The 26,536-nt window shown below is 38.2% G+C and overlaps 2 protein-coding genes across 2 annotated transcripts; both read left to right on the top strand.

Moving 5' to 3' along the window:
• The first annotated feature begins 6,193 nt into the window (after window positions 1-6,193).
• Window positions 6,194-12,636, top strand: LOC122639166 (protein argonaute 2-like). Its single transcript, XM_043831995.1, has 4 exons — window positions 6,194-6,542; window positions 6,602-6,715; window positions 8,418-9,603; window positions 11,136-12,636. The coding sequence occupies exons 1-4, from the start codon at window positions 6,194-6,196 to the stop codon at window positions 12,559-12,561; spliced, it is 3,075 nt and encodes a 1,024-aa protein (XP_043687930.1). The 3' UTR covers window positions 12,562-12,636.
• A 7,622-nt stretch (window positions 12,637-20,258) lies between these two features.
• On the top strand, window positions 20,259-26,528 carry LOC122639168 (protein argonaute 2-like). Its single transcript, XM_043831996.1, has 5 exons — window positions 20,259-20,764; window positions 21,249-21,339; window positions 21,486-21,557; window positions 22,781-24,013; window positions 24,923-26,528. Exons 1-5 carry the CDS (start codon window positions 20,299-20,301, stop codon window positions 26,397-26,399), a joined length of 3,339 nt encoding a protein of 1,112 aa, XP_043687931.1. The 5' UTR covers window positions 20,259-20,298; the 3' UTR covers window positions 26,400-26,528.
• The last annotated feature ends 8 nt before the right edge of the window (window positions 26,529-26,536 follow it).

Raw genomic sequence — 26,536 nt, forward strand, 5'->3', positions numbered from 1 at the left:
ATAATATTTTAATCACATTTTCTATTGACGAAAGTTTTCCTCCATGATCGGTGGAGGAATCACCCACCCATATAGGGTTATTACTGATGGGTTTCTTCCTCACTTATGGAGGTGGATCCATATAAATCTTAAGTCAGTTATACATAAATTGATTGATTTTTCAAGTAATTTATTTTAATGATCATGGTATTTAGTATGAGCAGATAGTTTGTAAGATCCCACAACATAATGGTGTCGCAGAAAAGTTGACTTATATTATTATGGAAAGAATTGGATGTATGTTCTTACAGACAAAATTAGCACGTCATTACTGGGGAGAAGCTATGCAAAAACTCTTTACTTGATTAATAATTATCTCCATCAATTCCTTTGATGAGAAATGTTCCTAAAAGGGCATGGATGGTAAAAGATATTTTGTATGACCATTTAAAGGATTTAGTTGTAGAGCGTTTGTGCATATTTCAAAAAATATATAGTCCAAGCTTGATAGTGAAGTAAAATAATGTATCTTCTTAAGATACGAGTCTTGTGATCTACACTAATACTCTTTCTCTCTCTCTCTCTCGCTCTCCTAATTTAAACTATGTGAGTCCTATGTGGACTCTGGTGTGGTGTATAAATTTCTTTATACTGGCATTGTGGGCAACTCTCTCCCATAATTTCTATTAGGAAAAAAATTCACATATGTACTTGTCTGAATGCAAAAACCCATTCCCGCACACTCTTTGTTTTTGTACCACATGGATAATGATTTGATATTTTAATGGTTAGATTAATCAATGGGAACTCAAGGAAATTTGGCCTTCTATTTCAACAAAATGATCCACCTAATTGTGAATTATCTCCTTTTTTTTTTAATAAGGTTCATATTATTTAAATAGTTTCGTGAAAATTTGACTTTTTCAAACAACCTTCAAAACACTAAAGCATCATGCGGAGAAATCATATTAATTTAAAATTTAACCCATGATTAGGCGATGATGTGGAAAGTATTTCCATTAAAGTTGTTTTTTTTCTAAAGATACCACGTGACAAACTACTTAATAGTTATATTTGATAGGAATGTGGAAAGGAGTTCCTTATGAAAAAAAAACACAAACTCTAGCCGTTAAGCACGAATTTTTTTTTTAATTTTAATGGATTTGAGCGGGTTATGATAGAGTTTGACAATATGAATCTAATTACATATATTAAGGATGGTGGAGGTACTTCTCTTTTGCACATTCGGGCTCTGGTGGACGATATTAATCATTTCTCTTCTTCTTTTATATCTTTTTGTTTCTTTTTTTTTTCACGGGAGATTAACAACGTGGTTGACTTCTTGGTTAATAGCGTTTTGTCATTAACATGCGCGACTGATTGGCCCCTTTCCACTCCATGGTTGCGTGAGTTGTGTTTCTCACTGTCACCATGAGTTTTGCATGTCTTATTCTAAATAAAGACTTGTTTACCAAACCACAAATAAGCACAAACTGCCACATGGCTGATATTTATGTTCGAGAAACCATACTGCCTTGACGGCCATCGAAAAGACTTTAGCTTTTCTTATAAATAAATAAAAAGACTTTAGTTTTAATTAGTATTGTAGAGACATCAATGAGTTCAGTTATTCTAAAGTATAGTTTAAGTTTTCATAAAAAAAAATGTATACTATAATTTTTTATTCTTATTTTTTTTAACCTTACAAATAATTCATAAACTGAATCCAGATCAGTTCCACACATGTGGAAAGTAAAAAAAAGACATGGTTTTTCCCAAACATAGTCTTCCCTTCTAAAATTCCATTGTTATTATTTTTTTAAGGAAATTTTGGGTTTTTGTGTGTGAAACTGAATATTGTATTATTAGAGATGATACTTCTATTAATTTCTGATATGATAGATGGATAGGAGAAATCAAATTGTTGATCTGATTTCTTCCTTACTACATATGGCGGAAGGTCGATGAGTGGTACGTGCCCAGTGTTTCTTTCCCAAAGTTATTGGAGATCTATGAGCAAATTCGTATCATTCCCCTGCCAGCGGTTCTCATGGAGGACAGAAGGGTATACTCTTTATTTGTATTAAAGAACTTCTCTGTTGCTTCGGCATGGGAAATTTATGCGTTAAGAACTCTATACAAGGCTGGCTATGGCTGGTGTGGCAAAAAGCTTCTAAAATCTCATCCCACAATTCAAATTTTATGTTCCCCCTCACAAAACTTGGTCCTTCTCTTGTTCTTCCATGCCTCCGTTCTCAACCAGAGAGGAATGATTGCAGAGGCCAAGCCTTGACCTTTGAACGATTACAATAGAGACCAAGCCGGAGTAGTATTGTTTCCATAGTAGTAGCTATGTGGGTTTGGAATGAACATGATCAAGGAGAAGAAGATTATGTAGGACCCACTATTTAGTTATATATATATATATTTTTAAAAGAAAAATAACCCTATCGGACATTTTGGAAGAGACGGTTACAAGTAATAGCATGGCCACATGTTGGTTTAGCCTTATCCCAACTTAATGTGATCGGCTACATGGATCTTTGTAAAATCAATAAAATCAAAATAATAGTAAAAAGATGAGTGCACAACAATATTGACAAAAACTTGGGGAAAATGAACTTAAATGGGGTCGGCTACATAGATCTTTGCTCTCCAATCAGCTTTATTCGAGGCCATTTGAGATAAGGCCCAAACCATGGAATTGTTATCCCCTCCAATTCGCTGCCCTCACCAATTTCCTCCAATACCTCACATAGGATTGAAAATGATCACCTTACCCCCTGCTCGAACACACTGCCCAAGGTGGGGTAGGGTGGTCATTTCCGCTGTTATGTGAGGTATTGGAGGAAATTGGAGTGGGCAGCAAATTGGAGGTGATAATTATTCCAAACCATGCATGTCTTTCCTCACTATTTTTCCTCGGGTCATTTTAGTTTTGCCCTAGCTATTTTAGATCCGTCAATATGAATCAAATCACTCCTCCAAACTGATGCATCCCTGGGCCTCCATTAAACATGACTATGTCACTTCAAATGACTCTCTCGTAGCTTCTCAATTATAGGGGCTACTCCCAACTCATCTCTAATATGGTTATTCAATACTTTATCCTTCCTAGTCTTGCCGCATATCCGTCTCAACATCCTCATCTCCCCCGCACAAAGTTTATCTATGTGCGATTTTTTCACAGTCTAGCATTTTGCACTATACATCATAGCTAGTCGTATGATAGTCTTCTAAAATTTTCCTTTGGCTTTTAATTCGATCACATAGAATGCCAGATAGCTTCATCATCTATATCACCTTCTTTATTTACCATCAAATGTGAAGTATAAATACTCTCCAAAGATATGAAACTGATGGGTACTCCATGTATAAGGTTTTCTAAGCTAATGCACCTTTAATTATGTAAGGGCCACATAGGAAAAGGAATGACAAAAGTACAAAACGAGACACAAGAGGAAATAAATAAAGAGAAAAGAATGAAGGAATTCGGATTCCCTCCCTAACCACCACCAACCCATCTCACACCGTCCATGAGACATGGGGATCACACCCATGGATAGTGTGAGATGGATTAAGGTAGTTACCTGCATGGAGAGGAACCCAAATCGAAAGGAGAAAGAAGACCATTTGTTGAATGACAATAAAGTAAAAATACCAAAATCCCTTTGGCTTTTTTCTCTATTTTTTGAAAAAAAAGGCAAATCCTCTTTGATCGTGAAACAAAAAAAACTATTCAATATCATGGTGGGGGAGGTGTTGGTTATCCGCTTGGCTTTACTGGAAGACTTATCTGTTGGTTATACTACTTTGATGGTGAAATCTGGTCATATGGATATGTTTAATTATCTTCAGCATGGCAGTGGATCGATGATGTTAGAGGTTAAACCTATTTTGAAAGATATTCTTTATATTTCTTCTAGTTTTATTTTTTGTATTTTTTCTTATGTTCTAAGAGAAATAAATAGTTTGTTGATTCCTTGACAAAGAGGGTCGTTCTGTCGGCAACATGTACAACAGTCTGATCAATGGATTGTGGAGTTTGTCACTTCTCCATCCGTGTATACTTACACGTTAGATAAATAAAAAAATAAAAAAAAAATAAAACAACAAAGAAGAATATTCTTCTCATTCTTTCTAGCCTTTCTGAAAAATATTCTTCTCATTCTTTCTAGCCTTTCTACCAATTGGCAATGACATTCTTCCACTGCGCAGCTTTTTCACTCTCATTCGTTTGCTACGATGCACACAAAGCCACAACTCCTCAACCACTCTTCTTAATTCCCCTTTGAAATCTCTCTCTCTCTCTCTCTCTCCCTCCCTAAAACCAGCTTCCATGGCTGAACACCACCCAAATCAACCTTAACTATTTCAGATCCGCTAGCATTTTACGCCTGATATTAACGGTAGGACTTAAATATAGATTAATTTGAAAAGCAAGGGGTAAGTATGGAATTATCAAGGAGTGCATGGCATTATTAGAATAGCAAGGGGTGCATGTGAAATTTTTGGACGATTTAAGAGATGCATACATATTTAATCCAAAAACATAATGGTCATTTTGCATGACCCTGTGTCTAAGCACAGGTTGCAGTATTACACACAATTAGGTAGTGTTCTCTGTCTATTCTTTATTTTAAGATGTGTGTCTTGTAACTTCTTTACCAAATAAAAAACAAGTCCTTAACTTATGTTACAAGTCTTTGACATCTTTATTCAATGTTTCCCTTTTGATTCCTACCGAGTTGTTACGGATCACTGTCCCATTTTCATCCCTTTGTATTTTTTCCCATGCCATCAAAAGCTTAATGCCATCTCCCCGGTCCAATTTCTCAAGTCCGTGCATTTAATGTTTGGGCGTTGGCCTTGCGGGTGCTGCCTGCCTAGCCATCCGATGTGTGTCGGATGTCTTGGCGCACGGAGGAGGATCTACACTCAAAGTTCAAGAGGCTGAGCTGCGAAAGATATTATTTTTTTTTTGGGTAACAAAAAATGCGGAAGAATTCATTCTTGCATTAACATTCCCTCTCCTTAATCAATATATATGAACCCTAATATGTTTCCCACTCTGGGTTGTTATGGAAAACCTCTGCCCTTTGTGAGAACAATGAATCTAAAAACCATAGTTTACAAAGAAAAAAAAAACCAAAATTTTTTTCTTCTAAAAATCATAAAATGAATAATATAGTCAAGGGAAGTCCACCTTATGGCCTTCCTACGAGTTTCCTTGGGTTTAGTTTCTTCAGTTTCCTACAACACGTCCACGTGGAGGTCATATAAACTTGTTTTGAGGGGGTGGGGGGGACCATTCCGTATACCTTATAATTTATTTTTGGTTTCAGATTCTTCTCACATTGGTTTTATTGCATTCCTTAGTCAAGAGCTCTCCAGAATGTCACTATCACAATCTTGCCAATTTGCAAACCCAAACGAAAAACCTTAAATTTCCCGAGAAAATTATCCCAAATAAAAGCTTTCTTGGCACTGAAGTAGCTCCTTCTTTGGATTTCTCCAGTGTCCTCTGGAAAGTTCTAGCAAACTTGTTGTGTACGCCTTTATAACTAAAATCGTCTGGTTGGAATCTCTTACTCTTAGAATGTCTGAGCAGAGTCCTTTCATTTTGGCTATGCGATCCAACGGTCCTAAGGTAAGGAGAGGTAAGGAGGACTACCAAAATCCATATATGTAAGAACCATGCAAACATACACAACGAAGCAATTACTTACTTCATGGTTAAGTACCTGCTCTGCTCCCCTGGATTTCTCCAGTTTACTCTGGAATGTTCTGACACGTTGGGTCAATAGAAGTCCACCTGAGGTGGGGACCACAACCATTCTGATGGGAATATATTTAAACTATAAAAATATCAACTCACCCATATTTTCTACGTTCCTCATACTCACAATCATCTGATCAGAATCTTTTCACTTGCTGATCAAAATCGACGGTCACAAAGTACGGAGGACAAACACAACTTTATCTCATAAAAGTCATATAAAGTCACACACGAACCTGCGCACTCCTTACCTTTTACCTTCCCAGTACTTGCGAAGGGGTACACTCGTAATTTCATAAATCCCCAAAACTAATGAATTTTTTCTCAATAAATACCCCTCCACTGCCATTTGTTCTAGCCTCATCAAAGCCTTAGCGTCAAACGTCTCTCACCCACTTATATTTTGGCGCCATTACTTCACAGTTCTGTGCTTCGATGGATAACAATGGAAGAGGAAGAGGGAGAGCCAGAGGTGGAGGAAAGAACCCTGGAAGTGGAGGTGGAGGGAGAGGGAGAGAGCAAAACCGACCAGTTTCCGGCCAGGATCGGAGTTTCAGGCAAGGACCCACTTCGTATCAGGGTAAATCCAGCGAACCCAGAAGTCCTATTTCAGGTCATGATCGAGGTTTGAAGGAAGGACCCAGTTCAAGTCAGGGTCAGTTTGTAGAACCCACTAGGCCAGCTTCGGCTTGGGTGAGTTCGGCATGGGGCAGTGGTAAAGGCGCGTGGAAGACCAGTTATCTTCCTGGTGTCTCCAAGAGTCCTGGTTCTGCTTCTTGCTCTGGTAAGCATTTTTTATTCTACAGACATGAACAAAGTTTTTGTTTGTGGGTTGTTGAGCAGGTTTTATGGATGGGAGACATGAGTCCAGTGAATCTTCACGTACTGTGAACGTACGTGAACGACTCACAACTGTTCAGATGGAATATTCTAAACGGCCTCACGGGAGACATCATGGTTCGTAATCTCAGATCGGATGAGGCCGATCCCGAGATCAGACCGATATGGGAAGGTTTTACTTTATCGTTTTCTGAATCGGTCAGCTTGGATCAGTCTTTTTTTTTGGGTTTAAAACCCATATTTTTTCTTGGGGGTGATTCATGGATTTGGGGTTTCAAATCCGTGGGAAAAAAGGCATACTCTGTTTTGACCAAGCATCGATTGAGGGAATATTTCGTTCTATATAAAAATTGATCTTATCATTATTTAAGAGATTTAGCATCAAATCCCCGTGTGAAATGGTAAGATTTTACCATTTTGGATTAGGAATCAATTATGGGAAGATTTCATTCTATGAAAACATTGATTCGATTCCACAAAACCTAGAATTTTTTAAGATAATAACGGTAGTGGGTGAGGTTGAGGAAGGTGTTATCGTGTCCATTTATCTGCCCCTACCAGAAATGACCACTCTACCCCTGTTTGAACACATTGCCCGAGTGGGGTCCACTCCCCCTATTAGATGTAATGGAGCAAATGGAGGGGCAGATAAATGGAGATGATAATTTTAACCTCAACTTAAAAAATAGGATTAGGGAATGATTATCGTTTTAACAGCTCTTTTTTTTTTTTTTTTTTTTTTGATAATATTTTTATGATCAATACAGCAATCAATCCGATAAAACCTGGATTTTAAGATCTAGCACTACATGAAACTATCAAAAGGATCCATAACAATGCTTAGACTATAAGAGGGTGCGTGATAATAAATGAGAGGTTATATGATTGAATTTAATTATGGAATTTGATAAATGACAAATCAGCAATCTCTAGATAAAATGGTCAAAATTGTTTTTTTTTTTTTCAGTAATACAATGGTTAAAATTGTTACCTCAATCCACTTAGCAACACTAGATGGATCACCCACATATACTTGATGGACGGGATGCCCATAAAACCTATTTTGCCTTTTGCCTTTTTTTTTATTTTTTGCTCTTTAAAAAACTTTTTTTATTTTGGAGAGAGCTACAATTTTAGTCAAGAATTTTTTTTCATGTTTGTTTGTTCGAAAAAAGTAGAAAGAGAATAAAGGAGTGGATATTTTGAAGGTTTTTAATAAAATTTCAAAAACCAAAGTTGTTTGTTTCCATATTGTGGTAAATAACTACAACATGCATTAAATGGTTTGTGGTAAGGGAATTTTCTATCATTTTGTAGAAAATATCATGTAGTCTGCTGCATGAGTTACCTTTGAGAGATTTCACATTCAAATGTGTATGCTTTTCCTCCTCTTAGCATAATGACATGTTGAAATCTTTCTAGAGATCACAAACATTGCAAGAGAATGAATGAAAAGAGAAGTCATGGGTGAGATAAAAGAAAAAATCTTTTGGGTGTTTGTCTGGCAAGAGAGGAGGGAAAAAAAAAGATGCTTGCTATAGTGTTTTAAATTGTCCAGGGCTTTCCAATTTTTTTTCTTTCTACTATTTGACCAGAACCATTAGTTTTCTGAACCTTTCTTGGAAGAAATATTTGCGCCTTTTTTTTTTCACTTTTTCTTTCATTCTCTTGCTGAGTGTGAATGAAATTTTATATCATTGGATGAGAATTTAAAAAATATATATATATATATTTTGGTACAGTTTTTCATTAATTTGTTTACTTTTAAGGTCTAGCAGCTTGATTAATTTTGTTTTCTATTTGGAATTTCACTCTACAGATCCACCACTTTCGGAGCTAAGATCTTTAGAGCTTTCATGTCCATTGCCCTCATCATCTCCTCCTGAATCAAAGAATATTATCCCCGTTAGACGGCCTGATAATGGTGGAACATCTTGTGTCCGAAAGGGAATGGTTCGCCTTCTTGTTAATCATTTCCCCATCAAGTTCAATCCCCACATGGTGATGCATCAATACAACATTGATGTTGAGCCAGAGATGCAATCCAAGCATGGTGGTCCTTCTCAAGTTTCAAATTCAGAAATTCGTTTGATGAAGAATAAAATGTTCTCTGATGACACACAATTTCCTCCATCTATGATTGCTTATGATGGGGGGAAGATCATTGTAAGTGCAGTGGAACTACCCACTGTGAAATCTAAGGTGGATCTGCCAAAGGGTAGGGCTGTTAAATCATATATGTTCAGTACAGAGTTAGTGAAGAAGCTAGAGCTTGGAAAGTTGATGGCCTACTTAAATGGAACACTCCCAGTTATCCCCCGTGAAATCTTACAGGGGATGGATCTTGTCATGAAAGAGAAACCAAAGAAGCATTGTATTCAAATTGGTCAGAGCTTCTACTTCATGAATTGGGATGATGATCTTGGTTGTGGTGTTATAGCTTGCAGGGGCTTTCAGCTGAGTTTGAAGCTCACTTCCCAGGGGCCAGCTCTATGTGTTGATTACTCTGTTCTACCTTTTCGGAAGCCAGTCCCAGTTCTAGACTACCTCTTCGAGCGCGTTGCTGGGTTTCATACTGATGGTATTGATAACCAGTTGAGAAATTATGTTGAAAATGAATTGAAAGGGTCATTAGTGACAGTGAATTACAGGGAAACAAAGCAAAGGTTTACAATCAAAGGATTAACAGTTCCCACAGCGAACGATCTGTCTTTCACACTCGAGGACCGAGATGGAATTAATCCACCTCAGGAGATTACAGTAGTGGATTATTTTAAAAGGACATACAACAAGGAGATTGAATTCAAAAATCTACCTTGCTTGGATTTGGGAAAGAGTGGTAATGTACCTATGGAGTTCTGCAAGTTGATAGAGGGGCAGATATATCCAAAGGATCAACTGGACGACGATTCAGCAGCAAAATTGAGGGCCATGTCCTTGCCAAAGCCTTGGGATAGAAAGAATTTTATACATGAGATGGTTGAAGCAAGAGATGGACCTCTTGGGTACGTATGCTAGAACTAAAACTGTGATGAATCCCCTCTTCCCCTATGAAAATTGAAAAAAGAATTAGAACCTATTTTTTATTCATTTATTGATTGACATGCATGTGGGTTTGTTGGTGTTGCTTCTTGTTGTCGCAGTTTGCCAATGGCTAATTATGTTCAGTTTTCATAGGCAGGTCACTATTTTGTTGATACTTAAGGCTGCATTTGGTATGCATTCTGAGTCGATTTTGCATTTTTGGATGATAAAAATAGTTTGCTTTTATCACTCGAGAATGCAAAATCAACCTAGAATGCATACCAAACACAGCCTTAGTTTTTCCCTCACATTTGATCACAATCAATTAATGATTGGATGGCAAACTGTGATGAATCCCTTCCTCCCCTATAAAACTTGAAAAAGAATTAGAACCTAGCTTTATTCATATAATGATATGCATGTGGGTTTGTTGGTTTTGCTTCTTGTTGTCGCAGTTTACCAGTGGCTAATTATGTTCAGTTTTCATAGGCAGGTCACTATTTTGTTGATACTTAAGGCAGCGTTTGGTATGCATTCTTGGAATGCATTCTAAGTCGATTTTGCATTTTCGGATGATAAAAATAGTTGCTTTTATCGCCCGAGAATGCGAAATCGACCTAGAATGCATACCAAACACAGCCTTAGTTTCCCTCACATTTGATCACAATCAACTAATGATTGGATGGCAAACTGTTATGAATCCCCTCCTCCCCTATGAAACTTGAAAAAGAATTAGAACCTAGCTTTATTCATTTATTGATATGCATGTGGGTTTGTTGGTTTTGCTTCTTGTTGTCGCAGTTTACCAGTGGCTAATTATGTTTAGTTTTCCTAGGCAGGTCACCATTTTGTTGATACTTAAGGCAGCATTTGGTATGCATTCTAAGTCGATCTTGCATTTTCAGATGATGAAAATATTTGCTTTTATCGCCCGAGAATGCAAAATCGACCTAGAATGCATACCAAACACAGCCTTAGTTTCCCTCACATTTGATCACAGTCAATTAATGATTGGATGGTGGTGTAACCCAGAAAACACACAAATGCAAATGGTTAACCATCCTATAATCTCATTTAGGAGGCTGTTTGTGACAAATACTTATTTATGGAATGGATATCTTAATGCCAATCCATTGAAGTAGATTTTGTTGGTGGGATCCTTGATGGTAATACCTCTCTTTATAAATCATAGGTTGGGCTTTCTGATATTATGATGTGGGTATCATCTAGGTTATTAACTATGTGATGTTTCTTGAAATACTGTCATCAGGAGATAAAGAGAAATCTGTTATTCATTACACTTTTGGTTGAGCTTTGGATTTGTTCTGATGCACATAACTTTTATCTGTTTTAGACAATGGAAACAAGAAACATTTGAAGAAAATTACTATTAGAGTCCTTTTTTCCACTCTATTTTGTTTATTTTGCTAATTTGAAATAGTATATACAGTTACAGTATTGACAGGGAATACCTTTTTCTCTAGATTGATAGTTCTTACATTAATTTGAACAGAGGGGAAACAGTTCAAAACTTTGAAATTGAAGCCAGCACAAAGATGACACCGGTGACTGGCCGCGTGATCAGAGCACCTGATTTGAAACTTGGTGATAGCGATGGTAAGGCTTGTAAATTCACTCATACTAGGGAGGACTGCCAGTGGAACCTTGTTGGCAGAACTGTCTTGGAAGGGAAGGATATTGAGAGGTGGGCAGTCCTTGATTTTACTTCGTATGATCGAAGAAGGTCTTTGAACTATGATAAGTTTGTACAACAGTTAACGATTCGATGCAGTAAACTTGGGATATGCATGAAGGCTCCTCTCTTCCATGCACTATCTGATATGAGTGTGCTCTCTGATACTGGAAGGCTTCGTAAGCTCCTCAATCGTGTGTATGAGAAGGCAAAGCGCAGGTTGCAGATTCTTGTTTGTCCAATAATAGGCAAACATTCGGGTGATAAAGCTGCTCTCAAGTGGATTTGTGAAACACAGATTGGCATTGTGACACAATTGTGTTTGAGCAACCGATGCAACATGGGTGAAGAACATTACATGACAAACCTTGCTCTTCAGATCAATACAAAGCTTGGAGGCAGCAACTTTGAGCTCTTTGACCGTCTTCCACGCCTTGAAAGCGATGATCATGTGATGTTTATCGGGGCTGATGTTAATCATTCAAGAGCAGGAAATACATCAAGCCCGTCTGCTGCTGCTGTTGTTGCCACTGTAAATTGGCCTGCTGCAAACAAATATATAGGACGGTATCGTCTTCAAAAGCATCGAACTGAGAAAATCCTTGATTTTGGGGAGATGTGTTTGGAGCTTATCAACAAATATGCTGAACTCAACAAAGTCAAGCCAAAGAAAATCATAGTGTTCCGTGATGGGGTCAGCGACAGCCAGTTTGATATGGTTTTGAATGAAGAATTGATGGATATCAAAAAGGCAATTCAGTGTGATGGGTATTCCCCAACTATCACACTTGTGATTGCACAGAAGCGGCATTCAACTCGACTCTTTCCCATGGACAAGAAGCAAGGAGCTTATAATGGTAATGTTTTTCCAGGGACTGTTGTGGATACAACCATTGTGCATCCTTGGAAATTCGACTTCTACCTTTGTAGTCACTATGGGATGTTGGGAACAAGCAAGCCGACTCACTATTATTGCCTTTGGGATGATCACAAATTTAGTTCAGATGAGTTACAGCAGATAACATACAATCTATGCTACACCTATGCTCGATGTACGAAACCTGTTTCGTTAGTCCCACCTGCATATTATGCCGACAATTTGGCATATAGGGTGCAGCAGTACTATGAGGCGTGGGAGGCTGATGCTGCTGTTTCATCATCATCATCTTCATATTTATCACAGCAAATCGATCCAAATATCTTCGAGCGGCATAATAATCTTGAGAACGTCATGTTCTTCTGCTAAAGGTTCATCAATGGATGCATTCCACCAGTCAGGTTCAATCTCCTTATCTATTCAGGCATGCATAGTTGAGGAGTTTGTGCGTGAATCTAAAATGGTTTTATAGGCCACAAACATTTAAGTCTTCGAAGTTTAATAGTTTTGGATTAGTACTTTTATAATGTTGTGAGTGTAGGAGTGTTGAATTGAAACTTCATGTCACTGGTTGTGTTGTTTCCTTTGAGTTTGGTGGTTGAAAAGTTTGTGTGTAATCTAACAGGTCATGGTTATGATATATGAATGATATGATGTTTGCCTTTATCTTATTGTTTTATGTATGCAAAAGTTGGAAGAGGAAGAAGTCAGTCATTGTTGCTCCTCCCCTTTCTAGAAGGCTGGCAGCCAAGGAAATGGAATAATTCACTTCCCCTTTGGGCAACCGTTGCCTCAAACCCTTCTCTGCAACCCGTCACTCCTCCCCTTTCTCTGTGGAACTCCTGCCCCACCCCATTTTCTGCAACCCGTTGCTTCTCCCCCTTCTCTACACTTGCTTCTTTCTGAGATTCACTCTGGCAGCACTTGTATTCCCTTAATGAAATGGAGGCAATCCTGTTTGTTACTGAGTCCATCATTAAACTACACATTCTGAGATTTACTTACTCTTGGCAATGTATTGACCTGGTGTTGGATGATAATATTTAGTGTTATGAATGGTTCAATCACTTAGCCCTGAGGATCTGAGTGGGAAATTTCATGAAAACATTGCAGCACTGGAGTTATTTTGGAGTTTATTTGGAGTTTCCCAGCAATCTTGTAAAGCAAATAAGCTGGTTATAGGCCATGGATCAACTACGTTCTCGTGGAGTTAACTTTACGTGGAAACGATCAAAGGGAAGGTTGTTTGCAAATGGAAATAGTTACAATGAAGATCTCTCAAGAACATTCAAAAACAGCGTTGCTGCTCCCAAAAATGTCGTAGCAGGTCATGCAGGTACAAGAATTTGAGACATACATAACAATCTCTTATTATTGTTTTCCATCCTCACGGTGACCGATCGGAGGAACTTGAGAATGTTTTAGATGAATTATTTGGCCAATTGAACCTTGAGAAGAGCAGGCTCTGGTTTCTTTGCTCGGCAAGCAGTGGTTGGTCCTTCTGGCTTTGTGGCAGAGTCCCTAAAATCATTCCCAACACAAAATTGGGGAACTACATTCTCAAGCGTTTCGTCAAAGTGCATTCAATTCATCATCAAAGTTGAGATCAAGATCTGCCATTGCAACTGCAACTACTTCATCAATCGTCCTACACTTTTCACTTCGCAAAACCATCCATGGCATCAGAGAGCCAGCCATCTCTTGTTTCCTAAAATAGTAGTGTTGCGTTTACTAAAGAGAATTTGATGTTTCATCCCTCCCATTCCCATTTGCGTCATTGGTGGAGTACCTGTAGAAATCTCTCTCTCAATGCCTTCCCTGTACTTTGCCAATTCATTGGACGAATTAACGCCCTTATTAACTTTTCCTGCCGCCTTCGTGAAAATCCTTTGCACTCCAACATTTCTTGGCATGTTTTTCCCCGAATTTGCTTTCTAGGTTACTTCAGAAGAAATTTCTGTATCTAAAAAATAATTTCTGATGCGGCAAACCAATGGTTCTGCCTGATTATTCCCGGCCTTGTTGTCGACAAATGCCGGTGTTTTTTCGTTATTAGAGTACCTCGGTGATCTTCTTAGACATGGGAAGATCTCGGCTTGTGGATTTTCTTGACCCATTGAGCGGTTTCACAGAAGTTTCTCGCAGACCACTAGATCTAATCGATCTCTCTTCAGAATATTTTGGAATAACATTCATGGATTAATTTATGGTTGACAGCACAAGAATTCTATGGAGAACATTCATGGATTTTGAGTTGCAGGTCATGTGAAGAAGATGATTTCGGGGTTTTTAGATTCAAGGATAAAATAGTAAATCTACACTGGTCAAGGGTAGTTTTAAGATTTAAATTTATTTAACTAGGTGACATCATCACTTAACAGCATAAAACTAACATAGGGATTAATTCGGCATTTTGAGGTCTAAACCAGGGAGTGATTTGAGTTTTTTTTTAAAACTAGAGGGTGATCTGAGTTTTGATTGAAAACCAGGGGGCGATCTATAATTTAATACATTAATTATGTGAAGGGAAAGAGAACACTATTAGGTCGCATGCAGAATCGAGTGTTGGGAAAGAGAACGCTACCTGGTCGCTTTCAGGAATTTTCACCTTTATAAGGGGGCTCGACCATCATTTTTACACAGCCCTATGTCTAGATGCAGAGGCCACGAACCGCACACGACTAGATAGTATTCTTTCTCCCCATATTTAATTATGTGTGTGATACCATTTCGATCCTTTATGAGACCAAAAAAGACTGTCCTCCAATTATATAAAAGAAGGTAATTCTTGTATTGCTATATACGGGCTCACTCTTAATTTATTTTCACTTTCATTCCCTTTATTTTTGTTGCCACCCGTCATATATTTCGGTAGATTTAGGATTCACTTCTTTTCACATTCCCAAATTTTAAAGCTCAGCCAAAGATTTCAAATTTGATTGAATGGCACTTTTATAAAGAAGAATGTTAACCAAAGGGCAAAACTTCTTCTACGCACTTTATTCCCAAGAGACCAATGGGATTACTTTTGTTTCAGTGTTGAAAGCCTTTACATAACTGTGTATGGAGAAGCATCCATCCAGTGAGAAACAACTTTTGCCATAACTTTTAGGACGTTACTAGTCTGTTACATATCTTCTCATTGTCCCCATTTTGTTTTTTCTGTGTTGAAAGTTCCAACTTTCAAGAGAGTCGTTACATGTCACTATCCCACAATCAACTCTTTGTCCTCTAATATATTTAAAAAACAAAATTCGGCTTCATATTATCCAATCTTAAAAAAACAAATGAATTATCTATCCAAATGTATATTAGCGTTTCCTTGTGTTTATCTTTTTTTTCTTAGAGTAAGAGGTAAATATATTAGTGGGGCGTTGTTTTCTATGTCGCAGCGTAGGTTATGTCCAGACACATGGATGTGGATGCAATAACCACCTTACCTCTCTGCACATGGTACCCATGTGTCTGGACGCAGCCTGTGCTGCAGTATAGAGAACATTCTAATTATATTATTTCATGGGTGAAAGGAAAATGATAGATACACGGAAGTGCTATTGTATACTATGCAGTAATCGTTCTCCCCAAAAAAAAATTAAGTTAAATTTTTCTAAATTGGGTTCAGTCAAATTAAATTTTTTTTATTTTAGTGTATTTTTCAAAAGAAAATTTTTGACATGATTATCCAAAAAGAATGAAGAGTAGAACTCACCCCTATGAATTACGGGTATGAAAATGTCAACCTGAACCAGTTGGACTGAATGGAAGCAATCCCGGAATCAATTCCATTATCAATCATGTTTTTTTTATAAGCAATATCAATTTATTTAAAAAATAAAAATGTACAAGCCAAAGGAATCCAATGTATCGTCTCATGGAGGATCCAAACTGAGGATAGGGGACCTAAAACCCCACCCATTTAGGGAAAGGGATGAACACCAAAATAACTAACAAGGGACAGACCCCTAAGAAGCCAAACAATACAAGCAATAACAACAGAGAATCAAAATGCTACACTTCAAAACACAAGAGCAATCAGCCAATGGTCCATATGGGATAGATTTCTCTGATTTATCTACAAGAGATAGATTTCTAAGCAACTTAGGCCCTTTTAGGGGAAAAAATTTGTATAACAAAACCAGCTCAAAAATGAAATTGCACATCTTTTTACATATCATTGTTCATCTTAGGGATGATATGTCATAAATATCTCTTTCTCTTTTGTCAGAATTCCAAAGGAGATTCCCTTATTCATTCAAAACTGCACTTGATTAGGCAGTATAGGGAACCCTATTCCAAAAGAAATTCCCTTATTCGTGCACCCAAAACTGTACTCAAGCAATATAAGGAACTCTCTACCAATTTCTTATGAATATATAGAAACTGAAAGTAAACAATAACAAATTCAAATCTCAGTTTATCAAAAGCCCTACTCTGATTTCTCATTATAACCAATCCGTAATTCGTATACATATAATGTGCTTTCGGTTTCAGATTCTTAAAGCTCTTTCGAATCTGTTATATGTCACCATCACATTGTCACCACGCGGCAAACGGAATCTATATTTCCCTTCAGGCTTCAAGATCAAATAAAATTTGTGGAAAATTAAAAGCTTTCTTGGCAATCAAGTAGCTGATACTATGGAGTTCTCCAATGTCCTCTGGAAAGTTCTATCAACATGGGTCATTTGGGGTCCACCTGAAAATGGGTCTAACAACCATTCATTGCCACCCTTACAATCGCAATCGTCTAATTGGAATCTTTTTACTCTTAGGACCCACATAACCAAACCACTCACGTTAGAACCATATAAACACAGACAAACCCATAAATCCATAGAAAACGCCACGGATTGATGGAAGCATTGTTAGAAAACCAACGTACGGATTGATGGAAGCATTGTTAGAAAAACAACATCTAGAAATGAGGATTTTGCTAAAAAACGAAGATATAGAAAAGAACAATCACACAATCTCACAAGACCAGATTTTACATATTTCACTTCCAAGTAGGTAGGCTACATCCATGGCCCGTGATAGAATGGTTTTACTATTTTTTTGAAGCAAAATTACAAACCCTCTGATCTCTCTCACTCACCTCTCACAAAGAGATAAGAACATTTTATAAAAGAACCATAACCTAGAAAAGTATAGAGCTGCCCCTGCAGACCCAAAAAACCCACTTGGTCTAGTTTGGACTAGAACCCAACATATGTCAAAATACATATCCATTCGAAGATCTTGACGTACTCTACAAGGGTCAGGCCTACGGCACTGCTATATGTACTTTTAGGCCATTTTGGAGCATGCTTTGAAGGAGAAACTGTCAGCCAAAGAATCGCCACAACACTTTCTAGACTGAGATCAGACTTAACCAATAACAAACATATCAAAAGGGAAAATTACAAGGGAAGTTGAGTTAGTTTCCGTTTTCAATCCTAAATGGCAATCTACAACGAGAATGTCGAAAGCAAACATTGTAGTGCGTAAGTCTAGATGGATAAAGTTGAATATATACATATTTCTAAATTTCCATATTTGCCACATTAGAGACAACCAAATGATGTTCAAGCCAAAATGATTTGGGTTATCTTTAAAAAGATCGACTATATAAAATACCCAATCCCTAATATAGGAACCCTAAAATGATCGGATATCAATGTAGAGAGAAACACACACCAACAAGACAAGGCAAAAGGGTAACACACAAGCTCATGGAACACTGTTTCCTCAACATCAAGGCAAAAAGGGCACAAAGGATTAACGGCTATGTTACATACAAACAAGCAATAAGCTTTTAACTGCTTAGAGAGAGTGTGAACAGCATCTCCATAACAAGAGTGTAGTCAACTGAAGTCCACCAAAGGGCCTCCTATAAGTCCTACGAGTTTCCTACAACAGAACTTAATTTAAGTTTTTTTGTTTTGGGGGTGGGGGGGGGGGGGTGATGGGGACCATTGGACCAATCTGTTTAATAGTACTTTCAGTTTCAGATTCTTAACACTCTTTCGATTCTGTTATATGTCACCATCACACACGGTCACCATATTCTTTGCAAGGCAAAACGATCTGAAATAAAATCTTGTTAAGCCTTCTTGGTAAACAAGTTTGTTTTTTTTGGTAGATTGGCAAACAAGTTATTCCCGCAAAAAAAAAAAAAAAAAAATTTCTTTGACAATTAAAGTAGCTTTACACGTTTTGGAGTTCTCCGGTGTCCTCTGGAAAGTTCTATTAACTTAGGGTCATCTAGTTACACTTTCATCAAAAAAACGTTGTGTTTTATGCGCTCGGTGCATGGATTTAGTCTCACGTTGAGGGGTGTGAGTGGGGTGTGGTGTATATCTGTCATTCCATGGTCTTAAGAGTCGGTTAACCATTTAGGATTGATTTGTGATTTATGTGATTATACTTTTACAAAAAACAAAAAACTGTGCTTTGTGCTTGGGTGTGTGGGTTTAATCCCACATCAGGTGTGTTAGTGTGATGTATCCACCATTCCACAGTCTTAAAAGTCGGTTGTATGATTTGTGTGATTACGCTTTAATAAAAATAAAAATAAACTTGGATCATCTGGGTCCACCTGAAAGTGGGTCCAACAACCATTCATTCTCTCTCTTATAACCGCAATCGTTTGATTAGAATCTCTCTACTCTTAGGACCAACATAACTGAGTTCAGATCTGCTACCCACATGCTCTATTAAGGGTGTCAATTTGGGATCGAAATCGGAAACCGTCCCAATATCGTCCCGCTAAAACCCGGTACCAAATCGTCCCGTTAGTAAATGGGATGGTACTAGTATCTGATTGAACGGGACGATTTTGGGACGGGATTCCCAACGGTACCAGTACTAAAATATGAATTAGGTACCGGATGGTACCGAAACTACTAGTACCTTTTAACAAGAAAGAGTATATAAGAACTTTTTAAAAAAAAAAAGAAAAAGAAAGAAAGAAATGGTATAAGAATTACGACTCCTTAGGGTTTCACTAATTGTCTTTTGAATACGCAAAGGAACAACAGGTCAACAGTCGTAGCTTGAAGTCTCTCCTCACATAACCTGCTACAGTGCTATTCCCTCCTCCCTTGATCAACTAGATCTACGAAGTTCTTCTTTTTTGCACTTTGTACTTCGTACCATACTACCATGTGACATGTGTGATAAATAGAGTTTTGTTTGGAAAAATCAAAGAGGAAACACAACGGGATTATTCCATTTTGTAGGACTTCTTTGGATTTAAAAAAATGGGCAGCTTATCACATGTGATCTTAGGGAGTTTGAAGAAATAAAACTATGATTTCATGATTTAAGTTGCTTTATAAAAAGCATTAGACAATTTAGATTTCATGATAGTGAAAAAATTCCACAACACTAATAAACCCGCCTTGTTAGAAACAATTAAACTTCTTCGCCTTTTTTTTATAGTGCCTAGAACCGTTTAATAACCGGTACCGTCCCGTCCCGCTAGTAATCGGGACTGGGATCTAGGTTTGGTCCCGTTACCTAAATGGGACGGTACTGGGATTGGCACTTTTGGTACCGGTATCGGTACCGTACCGTCCCAAATACCGGGAACCGTCCCAATTGACACCCTTATGCTCTATGCACTCCTGGTGCTTACCTGAAAATAGTTCCACAATCAGATCATAGCCCATATGACAAACAACCATCTGATCAGAGTCATCTTATTCTGGTAGTCCAATCCAACGGTCCCAAGGTAAGGAGGACCAACGCACACAGAGTCATTGATACGTAGTGAAGTAACTGCTCTCCTGGATTTCTCTAGCGTACTCTGGAATGTTCTGATAACTGAGTCCATAGGAGTCCACATGAGATGGGGACCACAACCTTGATCACCAAGGTCAAACAACTATCTTCTGATTGGAATCTCTTTACCTTTAGGACGAACATAACACTGTAGACTGCGTGCCCAGCAAGCCTAAGGGTAAACTTGTAATTTCATAAATCCACGAAAAGCATATAAATTTTAAGTATAAATACCCCTCCACTCTCACTTGTTCCAACTCCAACAAAGCCACAGCATAAAACGTGTCTGTAGCAGTTTAACTTGTCATACTTTTAGCGCCATTACTTCAGTTCTGTGCTTCGATGGAGAACTATGGAAGAGGTAGAGGGAGAGGTGGAGGAAGGAACCCTGGAGGAGGGAGAGGTGGAGAAAGGAACCCTGGAGGTGGAGGGAGGGGGAGGGGACAAAACCGTGATCAACATTACGGTTCAAATCCTTCCAACTTCCAGAGTTTCCCTGCTCAGCAGAGGGAATTTCTACCGGCCGGCCAGGATCTTAGTTTCAGGCAAGGACCCGCTACGTATCAGGGTCAGTCTGGCGAACCCAGAAGGCCGATTTCAGGAGATGATTGGAGGTTAAGGCAAGGACCCAGTTCGAGTCAGGGTCAATTTGCAGAACCCACTAGGCCGGCTTCGGCTTGGGTAGGTTCGCCATGGGGAAGTAGTAGAGGGAGTCACAGTGGAGGTGGTGGCTCCATTGGTTCTGGACGTGGTGGAGGCGCGTGGAATAATGTTCCTGGTAGTTCCACGTGCTCTGGTTCTGTCTCTGGTAAGTAAACATGACATTTTTTCAAAGTTTTATTGATGTTTTTCTGTTTACTCTGGTAAATATGTTCGATTCTATATGGTAAACATGACATTTTTCTAGAAAAAAAAACATTTTTTTAAAAAATTTTTATTGATGGTTTTTAGTTACTCTGTCATTCTCTTTGAATCTTTTGTGCATGGGTTGAATTTAGACGACATGTGATCGAAATATTTTAACTCCTATGCTTCTTGATTGAGTTGGGTGATGCTGAGATAGTGTTTCGTTTTTATTGATTGCTTTTTCATTCACTTCATATGGTTCGTTAAGATGTAGTTTGGACTTTCAGGGCAACTCTCTGGTAGAATGGACTGTTTTAATTCAGGGGAACTGTGTCAGTGGATTATCAACTTATATCCATTTTCAAAAAAATGATTTCCTCTTTTAGGAAGCTCTCATGAGAAATATTTTTCAGGGAAGGTCCTCTCCTAATCTCTGTTTGATGCAGGGAAAAATGGAGGGAAATGGATATCGACTGATATCCATTCTCCTTATGTGCTCCGCCAAGATATGTTTTGGATTTCCAAAGCAAATCTCTGGTAAATGGACTGCCTTTGTTCAGGGGAACTGCTTCAATGGAGTATCAACTGATATCCATTCACAAAAGTGGCTCCTCTTGTGTGCAGCATATAAGAGAAGTATTTCTGTGGATGGTAACTTTTTATGAAAAATTTACTTGTGACAGGTCCCGAAAAATCTCCATTAAGTTGAGAGCAATGGACTATCCAGTGACTCTCTCTTCGCATGCATTGCCTAGGTCTAGTTTTGACTCTATAACCAATTCTGTTAAAATGTGGGCTGCATTTGATGAGGGGAACTGCATTAATTGATTATCTAATGATATTCATTTAGGACAATGGATTCCTCTTGTATGCAACTTATATGAGAATATTTCTGTGGACTTCTCCTTCCATAATCTCCATTTTATGCTCATTTTGGTTCCAATTCTATTTTTTTTTTTTTTTTTTTTTTAAATTTCGTTTGAGAATTTGATTGGCACTTCATGTACATGTTTGGCCCTTATTCTTGGAATTAGACTAGAATTGAGAATTGGCCTTCAGCTCAATTACCCGATTCTAAGGCACATAATGGAGTCGCGAGAATTCAGAATTGCTCCCTTGTGTGCCTTAGAATTGGAGAAGAATTTGGGATGCAAATGATGCATCCAAACTCGAGAGAGCACTTTTTGCATTGAAATACAGTTCTCCAATTTTTAAAATTGGAGTCAGTATTGTAATTCTGAAAATTTCCTTGAATTGGTAGAGTAGAATTGGTTCCAAATGTGCCCTCGTGAGGGGAAGATGGAGAAGCATTGCTTTTCTTTATTTTTCCCATCTGGGATGCTGCTTTGCTATCCATTTACTGATACTATTTTATTTGATACAAGAATCTTTTCCATATTTGTATTAGAAAAACAAAGGGGTTGAATTTGAGTCATATCATGTTGTAGTGAATATAATGTAATATATTGCATGGGTTGATTTTGAGCAATTTGACATTCAAATGTGTTTGCTTTTCTTCCTCCTAGAATAATGAAATGTTGAAATCTGTCAAGAGGTCACAAACTCCGCAAGAGAATGAAAGAAAAAAGAATCTTGGGGGTGTTGGTTCAGCAAGAGAGAGGAAAAAATATTTTTCTTTTAGTCTTGCAATTGTCTAGGGTCATTTATCTTCCTACTGTTTGAAAATTTTCCACCAGAACCATGAGTTTTGTAAACCTTCCTTGCAAGAAAAATTTGCTTTTTAATACTTTTCTTTTTCATGCCAACCATACAACTATGAGGAAGTTTCACTTTTTACAACTCTTCTTTTCTTTTTATTCTGTAACAATTTTTTCTTTCTTTCTTTCATTATCTTGCTGAAGAAACATAATGTAAGTTTAATCGTACTGTGTATGAAATTTATATAATTGGATAGGACAATAAAAAGAATTTTATTTTGGAACAGCTTCTCATTAATTTGTATAATTTTAAGTTCTAGCATCTTGACTAATTTCCTTTTCTATTTTGAATCTCACTCTACAGATCCACCAATTTCAGAGCTAAGATCTCTGGATATTTCACGTTCACTGCCACAACCACCTCCTCCTGAATCAGGGAATATTGTCCCTGTTAAACGGCCTGATGATGGTGGAACATCTTATGTCCGAAAGCTTCACCTTCTTGTTAATCATTTCCCCATCGAGTTCAATCACCATATGACTATGTTGCAATACAACATTGATGTTGAGCCAGAGATGCCACCCAAGCATGGTGGACCTTCACGAGTTTCGAATTCAGAAATTCGTTTGGTAATGAACAAAATATTCTCTGATGATCCGATGCAGTTTCCGTCTTCCATGACTGCTTATGATGGAGGAAAGATAATCATAAGTGCAGTAAATCTACCCATTGGGAAATCTAGGGTGGATGTGCCAAAGGGTGAGGCCGTCAAGTCATATATATTTAGTATAGAGTTGGTGAAGAAGCTAGAGCTTGGAAAGTTGATGGACTACATGAATGGAACACTCCCACTTATCCCCCGTGCAATCTTACAGGGGATGGACCTTGTCATGAAAGAGAACCCAAAGAAGCATTGTGTTCAAGTTGGCCAGGGCTTTTACTCCATGAATTACAGAAGGAATGATGATCTTGGTTGTGGAGTCGTAGCATGCAGGGGTTTTCAGCAGAGCTTGAAGCTCACTTCCCAGGGGCTGGCCTTATGTGTGGATTACTCTGTTCTACCATTTCGGAAGCCAGTTCCAGTTCTAGAATTCCTCCAACAGCGCGTGGCTGGGTTCTGTACTGATCGTATTGATAACAATTTGAGGCATAGTGCTAAGAAGGAATTGAAAGGGTTAAGAGTGACAGTGACTCACAGGAAAACCAACCAAAAGTTTACAATCATGGGATTAACAGGTCCCACAGGGAACGATTTGACTTTCTCACTCGAGGACCGGGATGGTATTAATCCACCTCAAGAGGTTCGACTAGTGGATTATTTCAGAAACAAATACAACAAGGAGATCAAATTCAAAAATCTACCTTGCTTGGATTTGGGAAAGAGTGGTAATGTACCTATGGAGTTGTGTGTGTTGGTAGAGGGGCAGAGATATCCAAAGGATCAACTGGGAAAGAATCCAGCAACAAAATTGAAGGACATATCACTGCCGAAGCCTTGGGAAAGAATGGATGTTATATATGACCTGGTTCAAGCAAAAGATGGTCCTCTCGGGTACGTATGCTAGAACTAAAACTGTAGTTAACCTCCCTTCCCCTTTAATAAGAAAAAACAGAACTAGAACATATCTTAATTCTTTTATTCATATGCATGTGAGTTTGTTTGTTGTGTTTTTCGTTGTCGCAATTTTACCGGTGGCTAATCATGGTTAGTTGATATAGGTAGGTCGCCATTTTATTGATTGTTGGTTTCTTTCACATTTAGAAGGTCTCTTGTGACAAATACTTATTTATGAGATGGATATCTTAATGCTCCTTTTCGTAAATCAGAGGTTGGGCTATTTGATATTATTATGTGATAAACCTTCTAGGTTATGAACTATGTGATGTTTTTTCTTTAAATGCTCTCGTTGGTGGATAAAGAGAAATGTGTTATTTATTATTTTTTTGACTAAGGTTTGGATTTGTTCTGGTGCAACCAACTCTTACATTAGCTGTTTTATTCAATAGAAACAGATACTTTTGAAGTGACAATAATTTTCTCTATTCTGTACATTTTGCTAATTTGATTCAAGTATTTTGGTCAATAATAGTACTGACAGGAAAGACCTTTCGCTCCTCTCTTCTGCCCCTGCCCCCAAAATAAAAGCGTTATACTTAAAGGCTCACAGAGTCATTTTCATAACAAAGTTTACGAGGATGAGGGATTATTGTGGATGAGAAGGAAGGGACAAGGAATGGGGTATTCCCGATAAATATTGAAATCTGCCTCTATAGCACATTGTGCAAAATGTTGATTCCTTTCAATAATGCATTTGTTTTTCATACCCATTGTTTTTGTGATTGACTGTTCTTTGGGAGCTTTGATCTCTTTCAATTTGTTTTTCTGAGTAATAAGTATTATTATTTTGGTTCAAAATTTAATGTTGTTCCTGATTGACTGTTATTACATTAATTTTGACAGAGGAGAAACGATTCACAACTTTGAAATTGAAGCCAGCACAGAGATGACACAGGTGATTGGCCGGGTCATCAGAGCACCTAATCTGAAACTTGGTGATAATCGTGGCAGGGCATGTAAATTCACTCCAAACAGGGAAGACTGCCAGTGGAACCTTCTTGACAGAACTGTCTTAGAAGGGAAGAACATTGAGAGGTGGGCGGTCCTCGAATTTAGTTCATCTGATCGGAGGTTCGAGCCAAACTCTTTGATCTATGATGAGTTTGTACACCAATTAATGATGCGGTGCAGAAAACTTGGGATCCACATGAAGAATCCTCTCTTCCATGAGCTATCTGATATGCGTGTGCTCTCTGATACTGACATGCTTCGTAAGCTGCTTAATGATGTATATGATAAGGCAAATCACCAGTTGCAGATTCTTGTTTGTCCAATGATAGAAAGACATCCGGGTTATAATGCTCTCAAGTGGATTTGTGAGACACAGGTTGGCATAGTGACACAATGTTGTTTGAGCAACAACTGCAACATGACTAAAGATCAGTACCAACCTATTGAGAAAAAAAAGAAAAAATTGGACCAGTACCTGGCAAACCTTGCTCTTAAGATCAATACAAAGCTTGGAGGAAGCAACTTTGAGCTCTTTGACCGTCTTCCACGTCTTGAAGTTGATGAACATGTGATGTTTATTGGGGCTGATGTCAATCATCCAAGCGCAGGAAATGCATCAAGCCCGTCTGCTGCAGCTGTTGTTGCAACTGTAAATTGGCCTGCTGCAAACAAGTATGTAGCACAGTATCGTCTTCAAAAGCATCGAACTGAGAGGATCCTGGAATTTGGGGAGATGTGTTTGGAGCTAATAAACAAATATGCTGAGCTCAACAAAGTCAAGCCGAAGAAAATCATAGTGTTACGTGATGGGGTCAGCGACAGCCAGTTTGATATGGTTTTGAATGAAGAATTAATGGATATCAAAAAGGCAATTCAATGTGATGGGTATTCCCCAACCGTCACACTTGTGACTGCACAGAAGCGTCACCAAACTCGTCTCTTCCCCATGGATGAGAATCAAGGAGCCCGTGGTGGTAATGTTTTCCCTGGGACGGTTGTGGATAGAACCATTGTGCACCCTTGGGAATACGACTTCTACCTTTGTAGCCACTATGGGCTCCTAGGAACAAGCAAGCCGACGCACTACTACTGCCTTTGGGATGAGCACAAGTTCAGTTCAGATGAGTTGCAACAGATAATAAACAACCTGTGCTACACCTTTACTCGATGCACAAAACCTGTGTCGTTGGTTCCACCTGCATACTATGCCGACATTCTGGCATTAAGGGTACGACAGTACTATGAAGCTTGGGAGGTTGATTCTGCTACTTCATCATCTTCATGTTCATCCTCATCTATTTCACCTCAATTCGATCCAAAGATCTTCAAGCTGCACAGTGATCTTGAGAACGCCATGTTCTTCTCTTAAAGGTCCAAATGGATGCAGTCCACCAATCAGGTTCAATCTCCTTATCTATATGGCCTTGCATAGTTGAGGAGTTTGTGCGTGAATCTAAAAGATTCTACTTTGAATCCTCGAGGTTCTAGTTTGAGTCCCTAATGTTC

Source organism: Telopea speciosissima, chromosome 9 (assembly GCF_018873765.1).
Source record: "Telopea speciosissima isolate NSW1024214 ecotype Mountain lineage chromosome 9, Tspe_v1, whole genome shotgun sequence".
Lineage (NCBI taxonomy): Eukaryota > Viridiplantae > Streptophyta > Magnoliopsida > Proteales > Proteaceae > Telopea > Telopea speciosissima.